Source organism: Thunnus thynnus, chromosome 9, assembly GCF_963924715.1.
Source record: "Thunnus thynnus chromosome 9, fThuThy2.1, whole genome shotgun sequence".
In the NCBI taxonomy this organism is placed as follows: domain Eukaryota; kingdom Metazoa; phylum Chordata; class Actinopteri; order Scombriformes; family Scombridae; genus Thunnus; species Thunnus thynnus.
In genome coordinates this window covers 25,345,970-25,365,288 of record NC_089525.1, presented here as the reverse complement: position 1 = coordinate 25,365,288, position 19,319 = coordinate 25,345,970, and the positions used below count along the sequence as shown (strand labels likewise).

General features: G+C 37.2%; 1 protein-coding gene across 1 annotated transcript; it reads left to right on the top strand.

The window, feature by feature from the left end:
- The first annotated feature begins 8,783 nt into the window (after nt 1–8,783).
- Nucleotides 8,784–18,957, top strand: cxcl14 (chemokine (C-X-C motif) ligand 14). The gene is made up of 4 exons (XM_067599860.1): nt 8,784–9,176; nt 11,360–11,465; nt 15,645–15,758; nt 16,730–18,957. The coding sequence occupies exons 1-4, from the start codon at nt 9,113–9,115 to the stop codon at nt 16,743–16,745; spliced, it is 300 nt and encodes a 99-aa protein (XP_067455961.1). The 5' UTR covers nt 8,784–9,112; the 3' UTR covers nt 16,746–18,957.
- Nucleotides 18,958–19,319: the final 362 nt, after the last annotated feature.

Here is a 19,319-nt window from a genome sequence, read left to right as displayed (position 1 = left end):
AGAATTTAATTTTGGCAGTATCTACGGTGTGAGAAGGCTGTTTATTGAAAAATAATTCAGGGCGCACAGAATACAGATCTAAAATCAGTTTTCAATTTCATGTTAACTTGGAAACTAAATGTTGTATTATTTTAGTCTTCCAGATATCATTTTTTTGTTTAATTAATTGCATCATTGTAGTTTCACCAGTGCAGTTCATTTGCTCATATAAAAGTAATACAACTGTCTTAAACAGATTTTAAAATACAGTTTTTAAAGGTTTAAAAAAATAAGGGGCATTAAACAAAAACATCCCAACTCATATGAAACTGATATTTATTCAGCTTAACTTAAATGGTAATAAGAAAGTCTTGTTGTTGTGACCCAATAAAAGTCTGGCTCACAATCCCTTGTAAAATAGTGATCTGCAGAGGTGCTGATAGGTGGATTGGACAGAGCTAGGCTAGTAGTTTCCCCCTGTTTCCAATCTTTATGCTAAGCTAAGCTAACCGTCCATTGGCTCCAGCTTCATATTAAATGGACAGATTAACATAGATCTTCTCATCTAATTCTTGGCAAGAAACCAAATGAGTGTATTTCTCAAAATGTCAAACTATCCCATCATTTTTACTTGACACTTGTGAGGAAAACTTACTCATAGGTCGTTTTAAGAGTTTGAACAAACAACCAGTTCTAGTCATCAAGCCTCCAGTCATCCTCTCCCTTCAAACCCTTCCTGCCACCAAAATTTAGCCTGGTGGCTGTAAACATATGAAACCAGCCGTGATGTGAACATGACAGTTTAAACAGCAATTACATCTCTGCCCAGGGCAGTTAGCCTCTCCCTCCACTCCACCTCAGTCACCTGAGAGGAATTATCCTCTCACACCTGCCTGTACGCACCTTTTTGCATACCTCTCTGTCTGTTTGCCTGTTGGTCAAACTCAGACTCACGCAGAGCTACACATGCATTTGAATGTCCACAGACTTCATGGAGATAAGCTGTGCGTGCAGGAATGTTCTGTCCACTGGCTTCTGGAAAAATCTGTTGCAGGGAAACAAACAGCAAAACAGCCACCACGTAGCATCCCATTATTACCAGTAATTACTTCCCAGCATCAGCACACCTGTCTGCATGTCTGTATGAAATGTCTCTACATGCCTGCATTACCAAACATGTAGAAGCCCTCATTATTTCCTGCAATTATCTTCCGCACCTGCCGACCTGTCTGTCTACCAGATGACCTGTCTATACGCAAATAGTCTTTCTCTGTCACCGTATTTGGACTGTGGAAACAGGAAACAGGAGGAAACCCCACAAAAAACATGCAGATAGCATGTAAATAAGAAGAAAGCTACAGTGAACGTAGAACGTAGAACGTCTTTATAAAGCTTCATTTCCACCTATTCAAAGTCAGTAAATCAATGTTATTTATTGTTATAACTTGAAGCAATTGACACTGATCTGAAAAGCCCCGTGATTTATTTTAATGCTGTAATACCAAACAAGCAAACGTTCATACCCGCGGGTTTGTATAATTTTATATTTGAGGAGTTTTTTGTCTGCTACAATCACATCCCCACACCTACTCCTCTAATCTTAACCCCAAACTACCCCCAGAAGTGAGGATTAGCTAAAATTACCTGGCTTCAAAAGACAGTCAATCACACAGTAGACAAACAATAATACCAGGTGAACCCCCCGAGCTTCAGGCACGATGCCCCCCAGAAAGAGAAAATCCATCTTTAATGAGAACGGAGAAGAATTCTGTTTGTGTTCAGTTATTCTGACTTAACCAACAATCCAGCAAGAGAACAGAAGTTGTGCTTGTAAACTGATGATGATGCAGTAACTGTTTAGCTAAGAGGGCTCTTCTCTACCAGACAGGCATTCAAAATGTTTAGACGTGTTAGAGACACAGTTAGTCAGTCTGCCGCTTCGTTCCAGACTGAAATATCTCAACAACTATTGGATGGATTGCCGTGAGATTCAGTTCAGACATTCATGGTTCCCAGATGATAAATCCTTTATTGACCCTCTGAGTTTTCCAGTTGTGCATCAAGCATGTCAAAGTTTTCACTTATCCTGAGAAATATCTCAAACTCTACAAGATGGATTGGCACAAAATGTGGTGCAGACATTTACGGTTCCCAGACTAATAACTTTGATTATCCTCATTTGACATTCCTGGTTTTAAGAGAAATGTCTCAACATCTCTTGGGTGGATTTTCAGGAAATTTGGCACATACATTCATGTTCTCTAATGATGTGATGATTTTCCTCTAACTCCATCATAAAGTCAAAGTTTAAATTTTTCCAGTACTTTGTTTTTCAAATGCTAATAAAACTAATGACATTCCCATCAGCCTCAGATGTACTTTATGTTTAGTGCTAAATGACAAATATTAGCATGCTAACACGCTAAACTATGGTTAACATGGTAAACATTTTATCTGCTGCATCAACTATATCAAACATCAGCATTTTAGTATTATCATCATGAACATTAGTGTTGTTTAATAATGTCCAACCTGAGAAATTAAGGCGGGAAAAATATTATATTTTCATTTCAAACATTTTTAAACTTAACACAATCATTTCTTGTTTAAGTCTTTTGTGAAAGTTTTCTTAATTAATTTGTTCAAGTATCAAATTTACCTCAATAGTTTAGAACTAGCTACATAAATTTTTTTATGTATTCATTTAATATTTTTTATGATATGATAGAAAACAAATCATGTTACTTATTGTGGACTGTTTTTGAAGCCAGGTTATTATCTAAAGGTGATCAATTTCAGTAACACATGATTACTGCTACTTAGTTTGACCACAGATTTGTTGAGAGAGTTTTTCATCAAGCTGTATCACCTTTTCATACGACAGACATCTTACTTCAGAGCAAAAATCTGCATTTGACAGTGTGAACCACCGGGTCAGATTTTATTAAAGATCTGTTGGATCGCTTTGTGGCAAAAAATAGTAGCTGAGTGCTTCCAGTGGTAAAAGATGATCAAGTTTCTGTCAGTAACAGATGGTGTAAGCTGTGAAAATCTGACGGAGAAATCATCTCTAACATGTTTATCTCCAAACCTAACTAAAATTATAACAGCATCTCTGACATCTCTGTCATTACAGCTACAAGGTAACATAAAAACATGTCACAACACACTTAATTTGGAGTAATATTCAGATGCCCTATTTATACCCTGATGGGTATAATCAACCTGAAGAGTTTTTGCGTGTTTTAGTTACAGACTGCAGCCTGTATTTAAATATCGAGACGTTCAGTCTGGCTGCCAACACACATCACTCACAAAAATAGTCTCTCCTTCTCTCTCTCTGTCTCTTCTCACACTTTTTACTTTTATCATTCTAAACTAAACAGCTCCAAACACACTTCACACACCCTCTGCCATGTTTGACTTTGGGGTAAACTGTACAATTTTCCCTGTGAATTACGTCTGCACTTACACCACTGCCAAGTCCACTAAAAGCCATTAGACACAGTGCAGGTTAGCTCACCCAGACAAATTGAGTTTACAATCTAGCAAGCAGGCCAGGTTTGTGTAACTAGACGTAGTCCTTCTCTGTGTGATGAATTCAGTCTGGTTGAAAGAACTGGAGGTGGTCACAAAACAGCTGGCCTTGTACTCAAGCAAGTGGAAAACAAATTTATTCTGTAATATAATAGTTAGAATATAAAGGGTTTATTACAAGAAGACAACTATCATTTGAAACTCACAGTAGCCATTACGAAAAATGTTTTGATTCATGATACAAGAAGAAATATAACTATAAATTTATAATCATCAATATGATTTTTCTCAGGTTTGGATTATTTTCTTGTGGAATCAAAAAAGGTTTTCAGTTCCCTGCTGAAAATTAATTAAAACTTTAAAAGGGAAACTCACTCTTGAACTGCTCACCACTCTGTATAACCTCTTATGGGGTTCATCTGAAAAGTACAAAGTAAGGCAACGACTCCAAACCAGAGTTACTTATCAGTCGGTAAAAGGAAATACTGTGGAGTACCAAATTTGAAAAAAATAAAGATTATGATTCACATCTTTTTTTAGGAGGAAAATAAATGTTCAAATAAGATTACAATTAGAGTGATGCTGATCTATAGGACATCACAATAACTAGCAAACTATCAGCATGTCTCAGTTTCCCACCAATCTGAGTCATTTGTAGCATCTAAACATGAAATTTTCACAACTAAGAGTGGGCGAAACTTCTCAAGAAGCAAGCAGCGAAGTCAAAATAGATTGTTAAAAGTAAGAGTCCTTCAGTCCCTCAAAGTGATGTGAACACGCACACTTGACCAAACCTACTGATAATAAACAGAAACCGGACCAAACCTAAACATTGACAATTCCAGGATCGCTAGGGGAAAAAATCTAAAAATATCTCCATTTATAAAGTAAACTGTTAAATAACATCCACTTCAATATCAAGCACATTTGGAACATGATTGATATGGGTGGATGACGGGATATTTGAGATCATTAGATAGTACTGTCGGGTTATGTGAACCACTGCTTCAAGGCTTTCCGAGTTTTATTACAGTTTATTTATCTAAGAACCTGGCACCAACCTCCTGGTAGCATCTGTAACCAATTTTGGTACAAGTCAGATAATTATATTCTCTATTACTGTTCTCTGTGCTTCATTGTCAAAGCTGCTGCTTTTATATATAGAAATAAACAAAACAAATACAACTGTTGAATTATTCTCAATTTCTTCAGTGAGGTTTTGGTAAATGACAATATAATAAACTTGAAAATATTTCAAAAACAACATTTTTGACTGATTAATGATGTCATTTTCATCAACATTTCAAGGATGATTCCTTTCTAGCTGAAATCCTTTGTATTTGATAGCTTCTATTTCTGCCTTTAATCTCTTTCCTCCCTTTAGCATTTAGTGAAGCTGAAGTGATCTAATGGATCAAGACAACAGACGTCCGACTGATTATCAGTCACTTCAACTGAAGACTGAAACGGACAGCTCGCCGATGTCTGTTATCCTGAGATCAAAACGACTTGAGATGGATTCACACAGCATCCGTGTCCTGCAGGGGTCACATACACACAAATCTGTCCCAGGTTGCTGGAAATTATAGCTGACATCACGACCTATTGTTGTTCATAATCTCAGGATCAAAGGTTTGAATTTCTTTTTCTATGTGTGACTTCAGGGTTTTCCATGTTCAGGCAGCAACCTGGGATAAAGTCCTCTTTCTGTTGTTGTTGTTTAAAGCCTGCTACTGAACTCCACACAGTGTGTTGCATAGTCCGTCCTAAGGTGACATCAAGAGAGATTCACAGTTGATTTGCTCACCATTCAGGTTGCACATACAGTACATGTTAGCCAATAAATACCAAAGACACACATCAGGCGGAGTTTTTACGGATGTACATGCTTGCGCTCACGTAGGAACACACACTATGATGGACATACATCCATGACGATACTGTATAAAAACACATACACACACATGGCGCAGACGGACATTTCATGGCCGCTGGTTTGAGTAATGAAAGGAGTTGATTGCATCAGAGTTCAGGGCAGGGAGGTGAACACACACACACACACACACACATGCACACATACAAATCCCTCATGATGCAGGACGGTGATGAATGCTGTTTAATCCTGTGGTAAGAGTGTCCCAGGTGGGAGGGGTCAGACCTTCTTCTCAGGGCTATCTCTTACAGGCCAATAGTTCAGCCTGATGGCGTCCCCAGATACAATGGCTGCATTTATTCATACGCAGCGAAGAGAATAACAATAGCTCATATATTCAGAAAAACTACTGCTGTTTTTTTTTTAATGTCTTGAAATTCAAAACAAAAGAATACGAAGAGTGACACAAAAGATGTTCTGATACTGCTGATTGGTCATCGCTGTAAAATGATGGTCGATACTGTGAAGGAGGATTTCAAGGATAATACAAACTGAAGTGTCCTAATGTGGAAAGCACTTACCACAAGCAAAGCAAAGAACTTTTGTTCAAATTACATAACATTTTTCCTTTGACTCATCCTATTTAGAATTTATAAGCAGTAGACACACATTTAAATACTATAATGTAGTTATAAGCAGATGTAAGGACAATTTCACATGTTTATTAATGTACGGTAGGATTTGTTAGCAATCATAACCTCTACTAAGACATATTTTATATTATTAGGGCTGCAACTAATGATTATTTTCATAATCAATTGATCTGTCAATTATTTTCCCTATTAATCGATTAGTTGTTTGGTCCGTAAAATGATGAATTTGTCCCGACCAACAGCCCACAACCCAAAGATATTCAGTTTACTATCATAGAGGACTAAGGAAACCAGAAAATATTCATATTTGAGAAGCTGGAATCAGAGAATCTTGAAATTTTATTCTTACAAAATGACTAAAAATGATTGATTAAACTAATTGATTAAACTAATTGATAAATCAAATAAACATTGCAGCTCTATACATCATTACAACTGTTTTACTATATTGTCGTTATACTATATACGCCAGCGATAGGGACAAGCAGACATTAAAATATCATACTAATAAATACTTTAAAATATCACTATATTTGGAAGAAAACTAGTTTCATGATATGAGGCCAAATATAGTGCTGTGGAATCAGACAAAACAGAGTATGAAGGAAGTAACCACGGGAGTGACGTTACAGCAGCCGCCGAAAGCGGGGCGTTGCAGCATCGACCGGTGACCAGTGAGTATTGTCAGAGAGAATAGAGACAGAGTGAAAACTTTTTGTGGTGCTTCCATAAACCTGACTTTGTTTTCTGACAGAATATTATATCAGACTTTAACTCTGAATACAGAACAGCAACTGTGTTAAGTTATCTGTACGTTAACTTAGGCGGCTGCATCCAGTTTGGCAAAAATCTGGTGTCCGGCTCCTCTTCGTCAAAAATAGGTAAAAGAAACAGTTTGGTTGCAGTTTTCACCCCTTCATTCATGAGGCTCTGAGGTGTTTTGACTGTCCAATGGCAGTTCTGGCTTGTGTGCAGCACTTGGTAAGTTTGCAAAGATTCTTGTTAACTGACTCCAGCACACCATTTGTATTATGATCCTTGCACACCAGTAAGATATATACAGTCTTGATGAGGAAAAAATGTGCAAATGTAAACAAGACTCAATAAAGAAATATAACACTGCTCACTAACTTTGTTTATGAAACTTTGTCTCTGTGCTCGCCCCCTGCTTTCTGTAAACACACCATCAGTGGATGATCGGACAGGACGTGCACAATGCATTCTGGTTGTAGGATTTCCCCTTAAGAGCGATATGGGGAATCTACAGCCTTTTTCCTGTTTTCTCTACTTATAAGGCACCAATCTCAAAAAGAATTGCACATTTCTACTACATAGGGGACCTAGTTTTAAGAAATCATCATATTCACAGCAGTGAATTTTCCTTTTTTGGTGTATAATTATCTGTTTATATACCAGCTTCCTTTTATGGACGCCCAGGCAGAGTTATAGGCTAGTAGGTGACAGCTAGCCTAACGTTACGTAAATAAACACAACCTATACTGTGTATGATAACAACTATATTACAGTATGCTACCATTTATTAAATGTTTGTATGCTGCTTATATGTTCTCAACAGGGACTTAAAGTAAAGTTTTACCAAATTATCATCATTTTTTAAGAGTTTGGATTAGCAACAGTTAACAGTTAGCAAGTATAGCAAGTGCCATTGCTATGGATACCTGTATACTGATTTAGACGGACTATGTTGGAGGTTTGAGCATGAAATTTCATTCTTGACCTACATATAACAAAAATATCTCAGCTCAAATCAAATGTCCACTTAGTTTTACAGAGCTTTCAACCAATATGTCACGCTCTTCATTCAATAAAGGGAGCTGAGCCGTTGCGATCGGACTGTTGTGTTACAGTAGCTGGGTGTTTGACGTGATCTCTGAGGTGACGTTAACGGTTAACTTCTAGCCAATCAGAAACGAGTATTTTCTGTGACCATAGCAACCAATATAAGCGCATACATTCATTGTTGTATGAGGAGAAATAACGACAGAAAGATGTTGGATAATGCATGTTCTTGTTTTTAAGACATCGAGCAGCACTGTCACTGTCCAGCAAAGGGGTTAAATTTAAGGATGCAAGACGTTTATTGTCATTTCACCACACTTACATTTATACTTTCCAGTATCAAATACATATGAAGACATGAAATTGCGTTTCCCCGGCTTGTTGAAAAGGTAGAATAAATGCACAGGTATCAAAATTTTAGAAGAATTAAAATTAATTTTCATGAACAGGGATTGTGCAGAAGATATATATATATACATATAAATATGGCAAATATTCCACAATTCAGAAATACAGAATAGACGTAGTGCAGGAGGATCAAGTGATCCAGTAATTGACCATAAAACTTTGTTGAGACAGCATATGAACCGAAAAGTTTCCATCTTTCTCTGTTTTTCTAAGTAACCCTGCAACGCAGCTACCGGACACACACACAAAAAAAATCCGTTCGTGAAATCTATGAGGTTTATCAACATCCCGCTACGTTTTCTGTCATTTATATCGTGAGGACAGAAGCTGTGGGATATAAACTAACCAACAATCTACCACAGCAGACGTCACCACCCTCATTTTGGTGGACAATATGTGTATTTTGTGTCCTCTCTTTCTCCCTCCCTCCCCTTTTCCATGTTCTCCACAAGTGTTTGATTCGCTGTCTGGCCGTGCTGCATATTAATGAGATGGGGACAGCGGGCTGCTTTTTAAAAGAGCTGCTGCCTGCCTCTCCACAGCGACAGAAGGAGAGAGAGAGAGAGAGGAAGAAAAGGGGGGAGAGACCTAAACGACTGACTGGAGGTACATCCAAGCGCTCAGGACGCACAATCAGCGCTCCAAAAGGGACTCAAAAAAAAAAAAAAAAAGAAGCTGAAACCCTTCAGCGCTCTTTCAGTCTTCCCATCCAACAGTGCAAGTGGATGTTATTTACACCTCTAAAGACTTGTGTTCATTTTTTGTGCGTTTACTCGCATAGACTGACTGGAGAGCTCGGATTTTGAGGACAGCTGCTTGTTTTTTTCAGAAAAAGAAATCTTTATTTTTTACTTGTGAAGACATGCATCGGTGCACAGCAGTGCTACTTTTGTTAGTGGTGGCCTTATACTTCCTGAGCGCAGAAGGTAAAGTTAAAAAAAAGCTGATTTATTTTACTTTCTATGTTGTAAGATTGTGCTTTTTTTGCTCTGAAGTTATGGTGATGTAACTGAAAATCAACAATAGGAGAGAGAAAGCCTTTGTGTGGTTATTGATCCCCTTATTTTCTTTTTTTTATGTGTGTCTAAAGAGAGGGATGTGAGAATTAAGTGCAAAATTAACTTTTCCTATCTAAAGTTTGTTTGAAACATGTGTGAAGTTGCTGCCAAAGATCCCAAATCTCCAGCACAGGTTATGAAAACAACTTAGCTGTAGTGTCTCAGTGGTGTGACTGCTGGCATCTTATGTAAAACTTCATATTGACATGTATATGCAACCTGCTGCATTCAAAACACTCAATTCAGCAGCTCTTTCATACTTTGTTCTATCAGTAAACACAGAGAACTTATTAATTGCAGTCTGGGATGTTAAATCTGATCTCATCATGAGCCTGAAGTTGGCATTTGCAAGCCTTTTTTTTTTTTTTTTTTTTGCACCCTGAACACCACTCTGAGGCTCTGTGCATTCACTCTGCGTGTCTGGCAGGAAAAGTGAAGCTTACCATATGTAGCTGAAATATTTTAAAGCCAATATTCACAGGGTCAGTAGGAGGGGAGAGAGGGGGGCTGGTGAGAGAGGATGGAATGAAATGTCTTCTTTATGATTAACAGATGTACAGAGGAACGTATTTTGACCAAAAAACAATCTGCAAATCTGTCTTAAATGTATTCTGAATATATTCACTGCCTGGGAGGATGTATATCTGTCAACTTCTGCTACTTCTACTATAAGTTTGTATTTGTCAGGAGCATTATTAGTCTTTATCAGCTACTTTAGAAGCATGTCCACATCAGTTTTAGGCAGGAAAGAGGAAAAAGTGTCATTAAGTTCATAAACTCCTTTGACATATTGTTTTTATTTTTCATTTTATATGGTTTTATAAAATGTTTTATAGTCGTTCATAAGTAAATCGGCACACGCTGTTAGATAAAAGACACCATCTCTTCCTGTATAGACTTTGTGAGAGGCATTTACCTCCACCTAAATTCCCATCACACAGTCCTGACATGAACACAGATCTATAAACCTCAGCGTCTCCCCCGCTTTTATTGGTTTCTGTTGTCCAGCATGTCTGTGTTAAGTGCTCGCACCGCTGTTGGGCTAGTGACAGATTTAGTGTCCGGCGGATGAGGACAGAGGAGAGCAGGTGATGGATGAAGGAAACCTTGGACTATCTAGGTCGTCACCTCCCAACACAAATATTACAACCCCCCCCAAAACCAATTTCCTCTGCTTTTATTCAGCAGCGTAAAGTCTTGACAGCTAGAAGAAAGCAATTGAAATTGATAAATGTATAGATGCTTTAGAAGTGTGACTGCATGTAGCTGCATGACTTTTCTAAACAATAGAGCATTTCAAAGAGAAAAGTGCACAAGAAGTAGGTTTTAAGCCATTGTAGCAGGACAGAAGAAGCCACAGAACTTAAACTTTTCTTTAATCACTTGAATTGAAATCACAATTAGTCTGAGCTGCATCGTGTAAAACAGCAAGTCAGATCATTTTGCTGACGTGCAGCAGATAATATCTTTTATTGCAGCAACAACATGGATGCTACAGTGAAATTCAATAAGAGACAACAATGAAAATAAATCTAGGGGTTTATCGTTCAATCTCTGACAAAGTCTAACATGTTGTATTTTGTTATATGTGAATGTTGTCAATAAACCTAAAATGATGCCATTTTTTCTCAATTGAAAAGTTGATGTTTTAGAAATACTTGTATTAACTGTGTGAATAGAAAAATATCTCACTACTTTTAAAACATTTACTGCGTTGTGTAATACATGAATCAAAGAGTTAACTGAAGGAAAAGAGCGTTTGTAAAGCATGTAAGCAGCAGACATAAATAGTGGTAATCCTCCTTGTCACTGTGTAATTTAAATATAAACCAGAGACTTAATCGTGATCGAGAGCCAATTCGCTGTAATCAATTTTATATCCGTGTCAGTTTCAAAGCTGGAAGTAATTACGAGCCTGACTTCAATAATGTGTCACACAATTTGGAAAAGTTTACACGTGATCGGTTTCCAGTATACTTTTTGAAATCCCTGCAATACGAGTAAGTTCATTGTGTTACAGTTAGAACAACATATGTTTGTTTTCTCAACAGCTTACAAGTGCAGGTGCACCAGAAAAGGACCAAAGATCAGATACAAGGATGTACAGAAGCTGGAGATCAAACCCAAACACCCGTTCTGCCAAGAGAAGATGATATTGTGAGTCATACTTTATCTCTCTTCCTCTATCACTCTTCTCTTCCACTGCTTGATCTCTTTCTTGTGTCTCTGACTGCATCCTTTCCTAACTAGTCTTTTACTTCTTCTCGCTCTTTCCTCCATATCCATCTCATCCTTTGTGTTATTATTTTTCCTTCACCCCTTGACCTTTATCTACTTATCTGTCTCTCCTCTTGCTTTTCTTCCCTTTCCTCTTCTGCTCCTCCACTTATTTTCCCACTGTTTCTCCCTACATGTACTCCGCACTACAAGTCATACCATCAGCAGTATTTGTATTTTCTTGACACACAGATTTACAACTGTAAGTGTACCGTGACTGTACTCTAAAGTACTATAAAAATATTTGGCAGCTCAACTGTTCGGGCACTATCAAAATATCCTGTCATCAGTGCCTGAGGACTTAGGAGAATTTACAGTGTGATGATGAACTGACGATTTAACGACACCCGGCATTCAGGAGCTGGAATGATTTATTGTTGGAAAAGTGATGAGAAAAGAAACACAGCTTTCCAAAACTTTCCAGAACTTTTAGGGTGTTTTCCACTTAACCATTAGCTTACTTTCCAGACTTACAGTAATAAACTGAAGCATCGCCACTGTAAAAAAAAAAAGGCAAAATTCGCATGCATTACATTCAGTGAATCGTTATTACATATAATATATAAATGTATGTGTACTTGACATCTCAAAAGCTGATTTCTACCTTTTTTGGTGGGTTGTTGCACCCCAACCTACAGCCTCCACTCCAGATTTTTTTTTTTTTACCTTGGTTTTCAAATTATAAACTGTCTATTTGATCCTTTTACCTTCTCTGACTGTCTGCCGTCTGACCTCTGACCCATTAAATCACAGCCCAAGCACATAGACGGATATTATGTTCAATTTGAGCCATCATGGAATGCAGCATGAACTCCTCTGATGATAACTAGGCCTCCTCTTCAAGAGGGATCCAAACAGAGTCAATGTAGCCTGTGGTGCAAAGACAGACTCTCTAGCCTTAGATAAATAAACTTACATTACATATACAGTTTGTAGTATATTTTTTTAACTATGATCTGAGTTCAAGTGCCGGGGATCAAGTCTCACACGTAGCTAAAGATGTGAGATGGGATTTCTGTGTGGAATTCATTTGAAGTGTTTCATGTCAAACCTACAGTACATGAAGGGAAAACAGATGGGAATATGTTATGTGAGCCTCCCCGGAGTCAGTTTATGTTTATGGCCGAAACTCTGCTGCCACCTGCTGGCAAACTATGATATCACATAGTGAACACAATCTGGATAACGCAGAAGCAAACTGAGAAAACAGATTCTGTGGATGTGATATAAATCTTTTTACACGGTCACATTACAGAGACTTACAGAGACTAAAAAGCAACTTAATATCAAAGTGATGTCCCCTTAAATTGATTAAAATAAAAAACAAAAAAGGTTGTGTGTGTGTGTGTGTGTGTGTTGAGTATTCTTCCCAATTGGTAATGAATCATGTGTTGAGATCTCTAAACAGAACAGAAATGATGTGAGGTTTATTCTATCATGAACATGCCATCAAATTTTTTTTAAAGATTTAATTTAGATTTTCACTATTACACACATGTTTGGGCAGTAACAATAAGAACAATTACACCATTTTAATTTCACTTTTCAAAATGGAATTTATGAACTGTGCACATATGATAGCAGCAAAGTTATGCAAATGGAACTGAGATTAGATTATATGAATCCCAGTAATTCCAGTATTGTTTAGCACTAAAACCATTACATGATAAACTGATCAATTAATCAGGTATCAAACAAAATGATAAGGGTGGTATAAAGGCTGAGTATTAAAGAAGTCACATTAAAGTATAAGTTATAATAACAATAAATAGTGACTAAAATTATATATAAGTATGAAGAAAAATTGATTAGATTGATTAATTATCTTAAATGTGTGTATCCATGCAAAACACACTCTGAGAACATTTGGTTTGTGTCAACTCACAGGTCTGTTTCTGTGTGAGCGTACGTTGCCCGTCACCATGCAGCCATTATTACAGGCTGGTCTATTAGCATGAGATGGGGGCCACCAGCCGCCGGTCCCCCAGTGAAAAATGAGCCTCAGCGGGCTCCGGAAAGCCACAGAAAGAAATGGAGTGGGAGAGAAATGAGTGAGAGAGAGCCCCCCCTGGCCTTTTTTGTGGCCGCTTGGCTCACGGCAGTCAGTTTGGCATTCTTAGCGGCCACTCCTAACCGCACATACAAGCCAGCGAGGCCTGAAACCTCCCTGTTTTCTCCTCGTTTCTTTCTGTTTGTTCCATTTTCTCTTTCTCCTTCCTCTTTTTAATTTGGTCATTTTCCACTTTGTCTTCTACTTTCTCTTTTATATCATTTTCACCCTCTTTTTATTCTCCTCACTCTGTTTCTTATTGATGCTCTTTCTATATTTGTCTGATCACTTTCTTTTTCTGTCTTTTCCTTGCTACCTCTCTTCTTCTACCCTTTGTTATGTCTTAGTGGAGGTTGAAGGACAGTATTCAGATTGATTACTTAAGTAAAAGTAGCAGTAAAACATTATAAAAAATACTCCATAATTTGAGTAAAAGTACACCAACAAAATGTACTCAAAGTATAAAAATGACTGATTACACAAAATAGCTCATCTAAGAGTGTTATATTATTGTCAATATTATATTATGGGATTATTATTATTAATTTATTAGTATGTAAGAAGCATTTGGAAGTAGCTGGTGGAGGTGGAGGTCATTGTACTACTTTTGCTACTTTCTAAACTTTTTGGTTATTTATTTAAGTTTTTAGATCACAGATCTTATGTGAAATTTTAGTCTGAAAAGTAATAAATAAATACAATATTTCCACTTTAAATATATTGGATTAAAAGTATAAACCTCACATATGAGTAAATGTACTTTAAATGTTCATCTCTGGTCTTTGTTTTCCTCTTCTACCTCACAACCATCATTCCCTTTTCTTCATTTCTTTCCCTTTGACATCCCTCTTTTAGCTCTCTCGCTGTCTTCCTTTCTCCCCATGTGGTTATGAAGCATTTTGCCGACCATATTAGCCGTTCGAGCCAGTGGCTGCACTTTAACTACCCAGTTGAATGACAATGAGGAGAAATTAAAGCTCATATTAACACAGTAATGAGGTTATATTTCCCTCCTGCTGAGGAGCCATGGGCAAACATTCAGGGTACGTTTATTACAGCCTCACAGATATGAAGCCATTGGCATGAACGCATACAAAAAGCACTTTCATGTTCTCTCAATCAAACACACACACACACTCAAAGCACAGTTCTTCCATAACAAAGCATATAGAGCTGGCCAAGTAAAGCCTCAATAGCCAGACAAAGTGACAACTGAATGGGCAGGAAAATAGATGCAAAACTCTTTAATCTAATCCTTATAACTACTGAATGCATCTTTTTTATTGAGAGTCGAGTCTTTTCTCCTGAAGTCGACTCATTTAACATTCATGGTTTGTCGAGTCTTTGAGTGTGTCACTGGATGGAGAGGCCCCATGGCATGGTGGGAGTTTTTCCCACATTTCTCTTGTTTGGCCTGAATATGCCACATGCAGGCAGAGTGTCTCTGCTGTTGCCTTAAGCCGAGGGTTACAGACAGACCATTTGATTCAATGAGCTTAGATGTCACATTTTTTAGTGGCAGCTCCATAATATTGCTCCATTGCCAAGAAACAGGCGACCCTGTGCAAGCTGAATCTTTTGAATGTGAGGGCATTTCACTGCGGAAACGTTATTGAGGGCAGCACAGAATAGCAGCTGAAATCTGGGACAAAAAAACATGTCAACTGTGCTACAACTTGACTCAAACTGGCATTCAGATGGGTTTAGTCAGAATTTCTGTTCTTCTCCACTTCATATTCATCTCGACCGTCTCTCAAACTATTGAAGTCAACAAATTTATTGTGCAGCCAGCAAACTTTTTTGTAGCCAAATGATTGTATTGTGGATTGATTTAATAGTCAGATATTTATTGCATAAATATATTTTCCTCACTAACCACTTTGCCATCAATCATTATACAACACAGTAGCAAGCTTATTTGTCTGTGAATATTTTGTCAGTAATAGTAGACTTTTTGATTTTTTTAAACATTTCTCTTTTTGTCTCTTCATCTCTGCGTCCCTCCTCAGTGTGACGATGGAGAACGTGTCCCGGTTCAAAGGGCAGGAGTACTGTCTTCATCCCAAACTTCAGAGCACCAAGAATCTGGTCAAATGGTTCCGCATCTGGAAGGACAAGCACAGGTAATGGATCATGACTAGGGTCATATTAAACTCGAATTAAAACGGTTTTAAAAGAGGAATCAGTCAAGTAGTAATGAGTGATCTGGTGCTTGTCATTTCCTTATACTTCTATTGTATCATTGTTTGTCAATTGTTTGTGTCTTGTACTGTTTTGTATGTACTTTCTTGTTGAATTTTATGTATTTTAAAGGCCCATCAAGGGACTAGGCTATAAAGATTGCGGCATGTGACATTAGTTCATGCTATATACTTGTTCCTATACAAATAAATAATAAAAGCTACTGGATAAAATCAATATATATGGACAATTGATTAGTTAATGTATTTTATTGCATGTTACTCCCTTTTCTCTATTTTACAACTTTACAACATACTCTAAAGACAAAAGAGTAAATGTATGTGATAATTGCTAAGTATTTTCATAAATATTAATGACTCTGGTGGCTGTTGCAGTTAGTTTGCAGATGACAGCACTAATTATTATTTAATGTTAAGTTTTCTGTAGTATAATAGATATAATTAGTAAGACATAAAGCGAAAAAAAACTCAGAATTTACACACAAAAAACACCCTCACCCTATCTTACCACTGACTCTGAGTCATAGCTCATGTCCAGCGGCTTTTCCTGTGATGCTTTATTGATTTGTTTTGCTGAAATCCCTCCTCTCACCTGACCTCCTGACTACTGGGGAGGTCAGAGGTCAGGGACAGCCACAAACAACAGCCCCATGGAGAGGACAGATATCAGTGTTCTGCTGATTACAGAAGTTCATTTCCACAGGGACTCTGTGGGTTACAGGGTGATTAAACCAGTGTCCTTCTGCTTACATCCACATGTCTGCCAAGTTCAATACAAGACACTTTTGATCTCTATTTATCCACAGACCAAAGGAAAACACCTGGTGAAAAAGGTAGAAACTTGAACAAATATTTGAAATCACAGAGAAATTAACTATATTTTTTTTCTACAGGGTGTACGAAGCCTAAAACCTTGGCAACCCATCACGTGAGGATCAAGTGAGACGAAAAAAAGACGACAACACCACCAGGACTGTTTTTGTGAAGTACAAGATGTAACCTGCAATCAAACTGTACTTCTCCCTCTTCTGCCTGAGATCTGTCAAGCACATTAAGAGATATCTACTGTATAGTTCGTATATAAACAGGTGGGCTTGTTTTAGTCGGCCATCAGTCTAGTCACAGTCACTCACCACTCCTTTACAACTGTAGTTATACTTGTCAAATAGTGGACGAGACACCACCGTCTGTGTTCAAACAGTTGTAGGTTTGTTCGGTTATTATTTAAAGGGACTTTGCTCTTGGCTTTTAGGCTTCTTTCCAAGTGAAGAATGTGTAATTCTGAAGAGACGGGGAAAATCCTCCTTTGAAAAATACAGTCTCAGATTTTCACTGCTTTGTATTCAGCATGACAGGTATGATAGTTGTACAATGCCAGCATTTAGGATCTGGTTACCCGTGTTTAAGAGGTTGCAGCGATAAAGGTTCTCAGTGAATTTAATTCTCTGTATTTGTCGAGGAGAGTCGGTCAGTGTGTGGTGACTTATAATACAGAAGTTACTATTGTTCAGTCAGATAGAGGGGATCCACCACAGTGTGTGTGTGTGTGTGTGTGTGTTTACCATGCCCATGCTAGTCATATGTGTCAGACAAGTACACCACTCTGCAGCAAACATTTTGTAATAATAATATCTTACTTAACCTGCAGGGTTTAGTTACAGCAGACAATAAATAATACAAATAGTTCATTTGTGCCATTGCTACATACAGTAAAGTCTGTGGATTTGAGCTCATTCAGTAACTTGACTATTGTATTCATTAAGAAAACAAAACTGTCTGCAGTTTACATCTACAGAGAAATATCTTACATATATTTTCACTGGTTGAAAGATTTTCATTCCACCTCTTGAAATAAAGTAATTACGCAATAACTGACACATAACTATTGAGCTATAATAGCATCCTTAAAGGATAAGGCTGTCAATATTCTATATTTTCATTATTGTTAATAAATACCATGAAAATAACAAAACCAACAATGTGTTGGTCCATCTCAAGCACTTCCTGACCTCCCAATGTTGTCAGAAACTCATGTGCTCCTCCTGTTTAAAAACTAGTTGGTAATATACACTGTCATTTTTTTAAAATGCTAAATAATTTCCTAAAACAGCTGGCCACTGTGGCTTTTAGCAAATGTTACTCAAACAGAAATGAATAGTGTATTTTATGGGGATTATTTTCAGCTGCTGATTAATACATGTAGTATTTGCAGCACCAGGACAGTGTAACAGTGAGGGTCATGGATGTGTTTTTAACAGTTTTTGGACAATAATGGAGCTCTATGGCACAGATGAATACGATATATAATGTACAAAGGCAATACTTGTTAATAGAATAAATTCATCATTGGTTTTGATGTATTCATGGGATTTGTCGACAGTAAGAAAAATATAGAATATCATCAGAGTTGTTTAAAATAGACATTGGACTGTGTGATTACGTTGGTATGAAAATGAGCATTACCAGTGCACAGGAATTCAAAAATGTATATTTTTGCATTGAAAAGGGACAATTTGGCTAAAAATTCAAATACTCCTAACTATAGTCGCTGATTACACACAAAACAACATAATTACATTACAGCATATATTTAAATATAAGGCTAATGATCATTTTAACTGTCTCCTACAGTCTATGTAGGTGATGAGACTCTGCTCTTTAATAATCCTTTCTCTCCTCCAGTAGATCTCCTGAACAATAAATGTGTCATTATTTTGTATGCTGTGGATACACTTTGTAATAACGACTGTCTGGTGATGTTTTGTTGCCACCAAACAGAATTCACACACAAATATATCTGCATATATACAAAACACCACATTTTCTTTACCTTTTGAAGAATGTGCATTACTCTTGTTTTATATCTTATATATAAATATATATAAAGAAGCATTTTGTAAATGGACCATTATAGCCTATATGTTAGTGAGAATGAATTCACCTTAAGACTTTATAGTGTCATGTATATTGTATTACTGAATTATAGTTGTTTTGCTATTTAAATCTTGGTTTGGTAACAGATATTTGGAGGGTGAGTGTTTGGACTGGCCCACCAAACACACAGTTAAACATTCCATTGAGTGTAAAACAATAAACTCAGCAATAAAGTGTCTATAGAGCAGCTTGTGTTTGCATTTCATTCATTGAATTAACTATTGTTGTTGACTTAACTGGGACAAAGGAGAAACAATGCTTGCAGATCCGTCGAGAGGAAACAAGAAGCTTTTCCTAAATCCAAACTACACACTAATTCTAAACAGGATTTGAGTTTGTTGTGTGTTCACACTGGAAACCTGACTGAATCCAGTATATTCAAAACTGTCAGCGTGCAGACTGAAAAGCACTTTTCCAGTGTGCTGTTGATGTATAGGTGGAGACTAGAAGAGCTGCTCACAGCTGTCTGGTTTAAATGTCAGATAGTGGTGAGACAGCCCCAGTATGTTCTCAGGAAACAAAATCAATAAGTAAATGGTTAAAAAAACT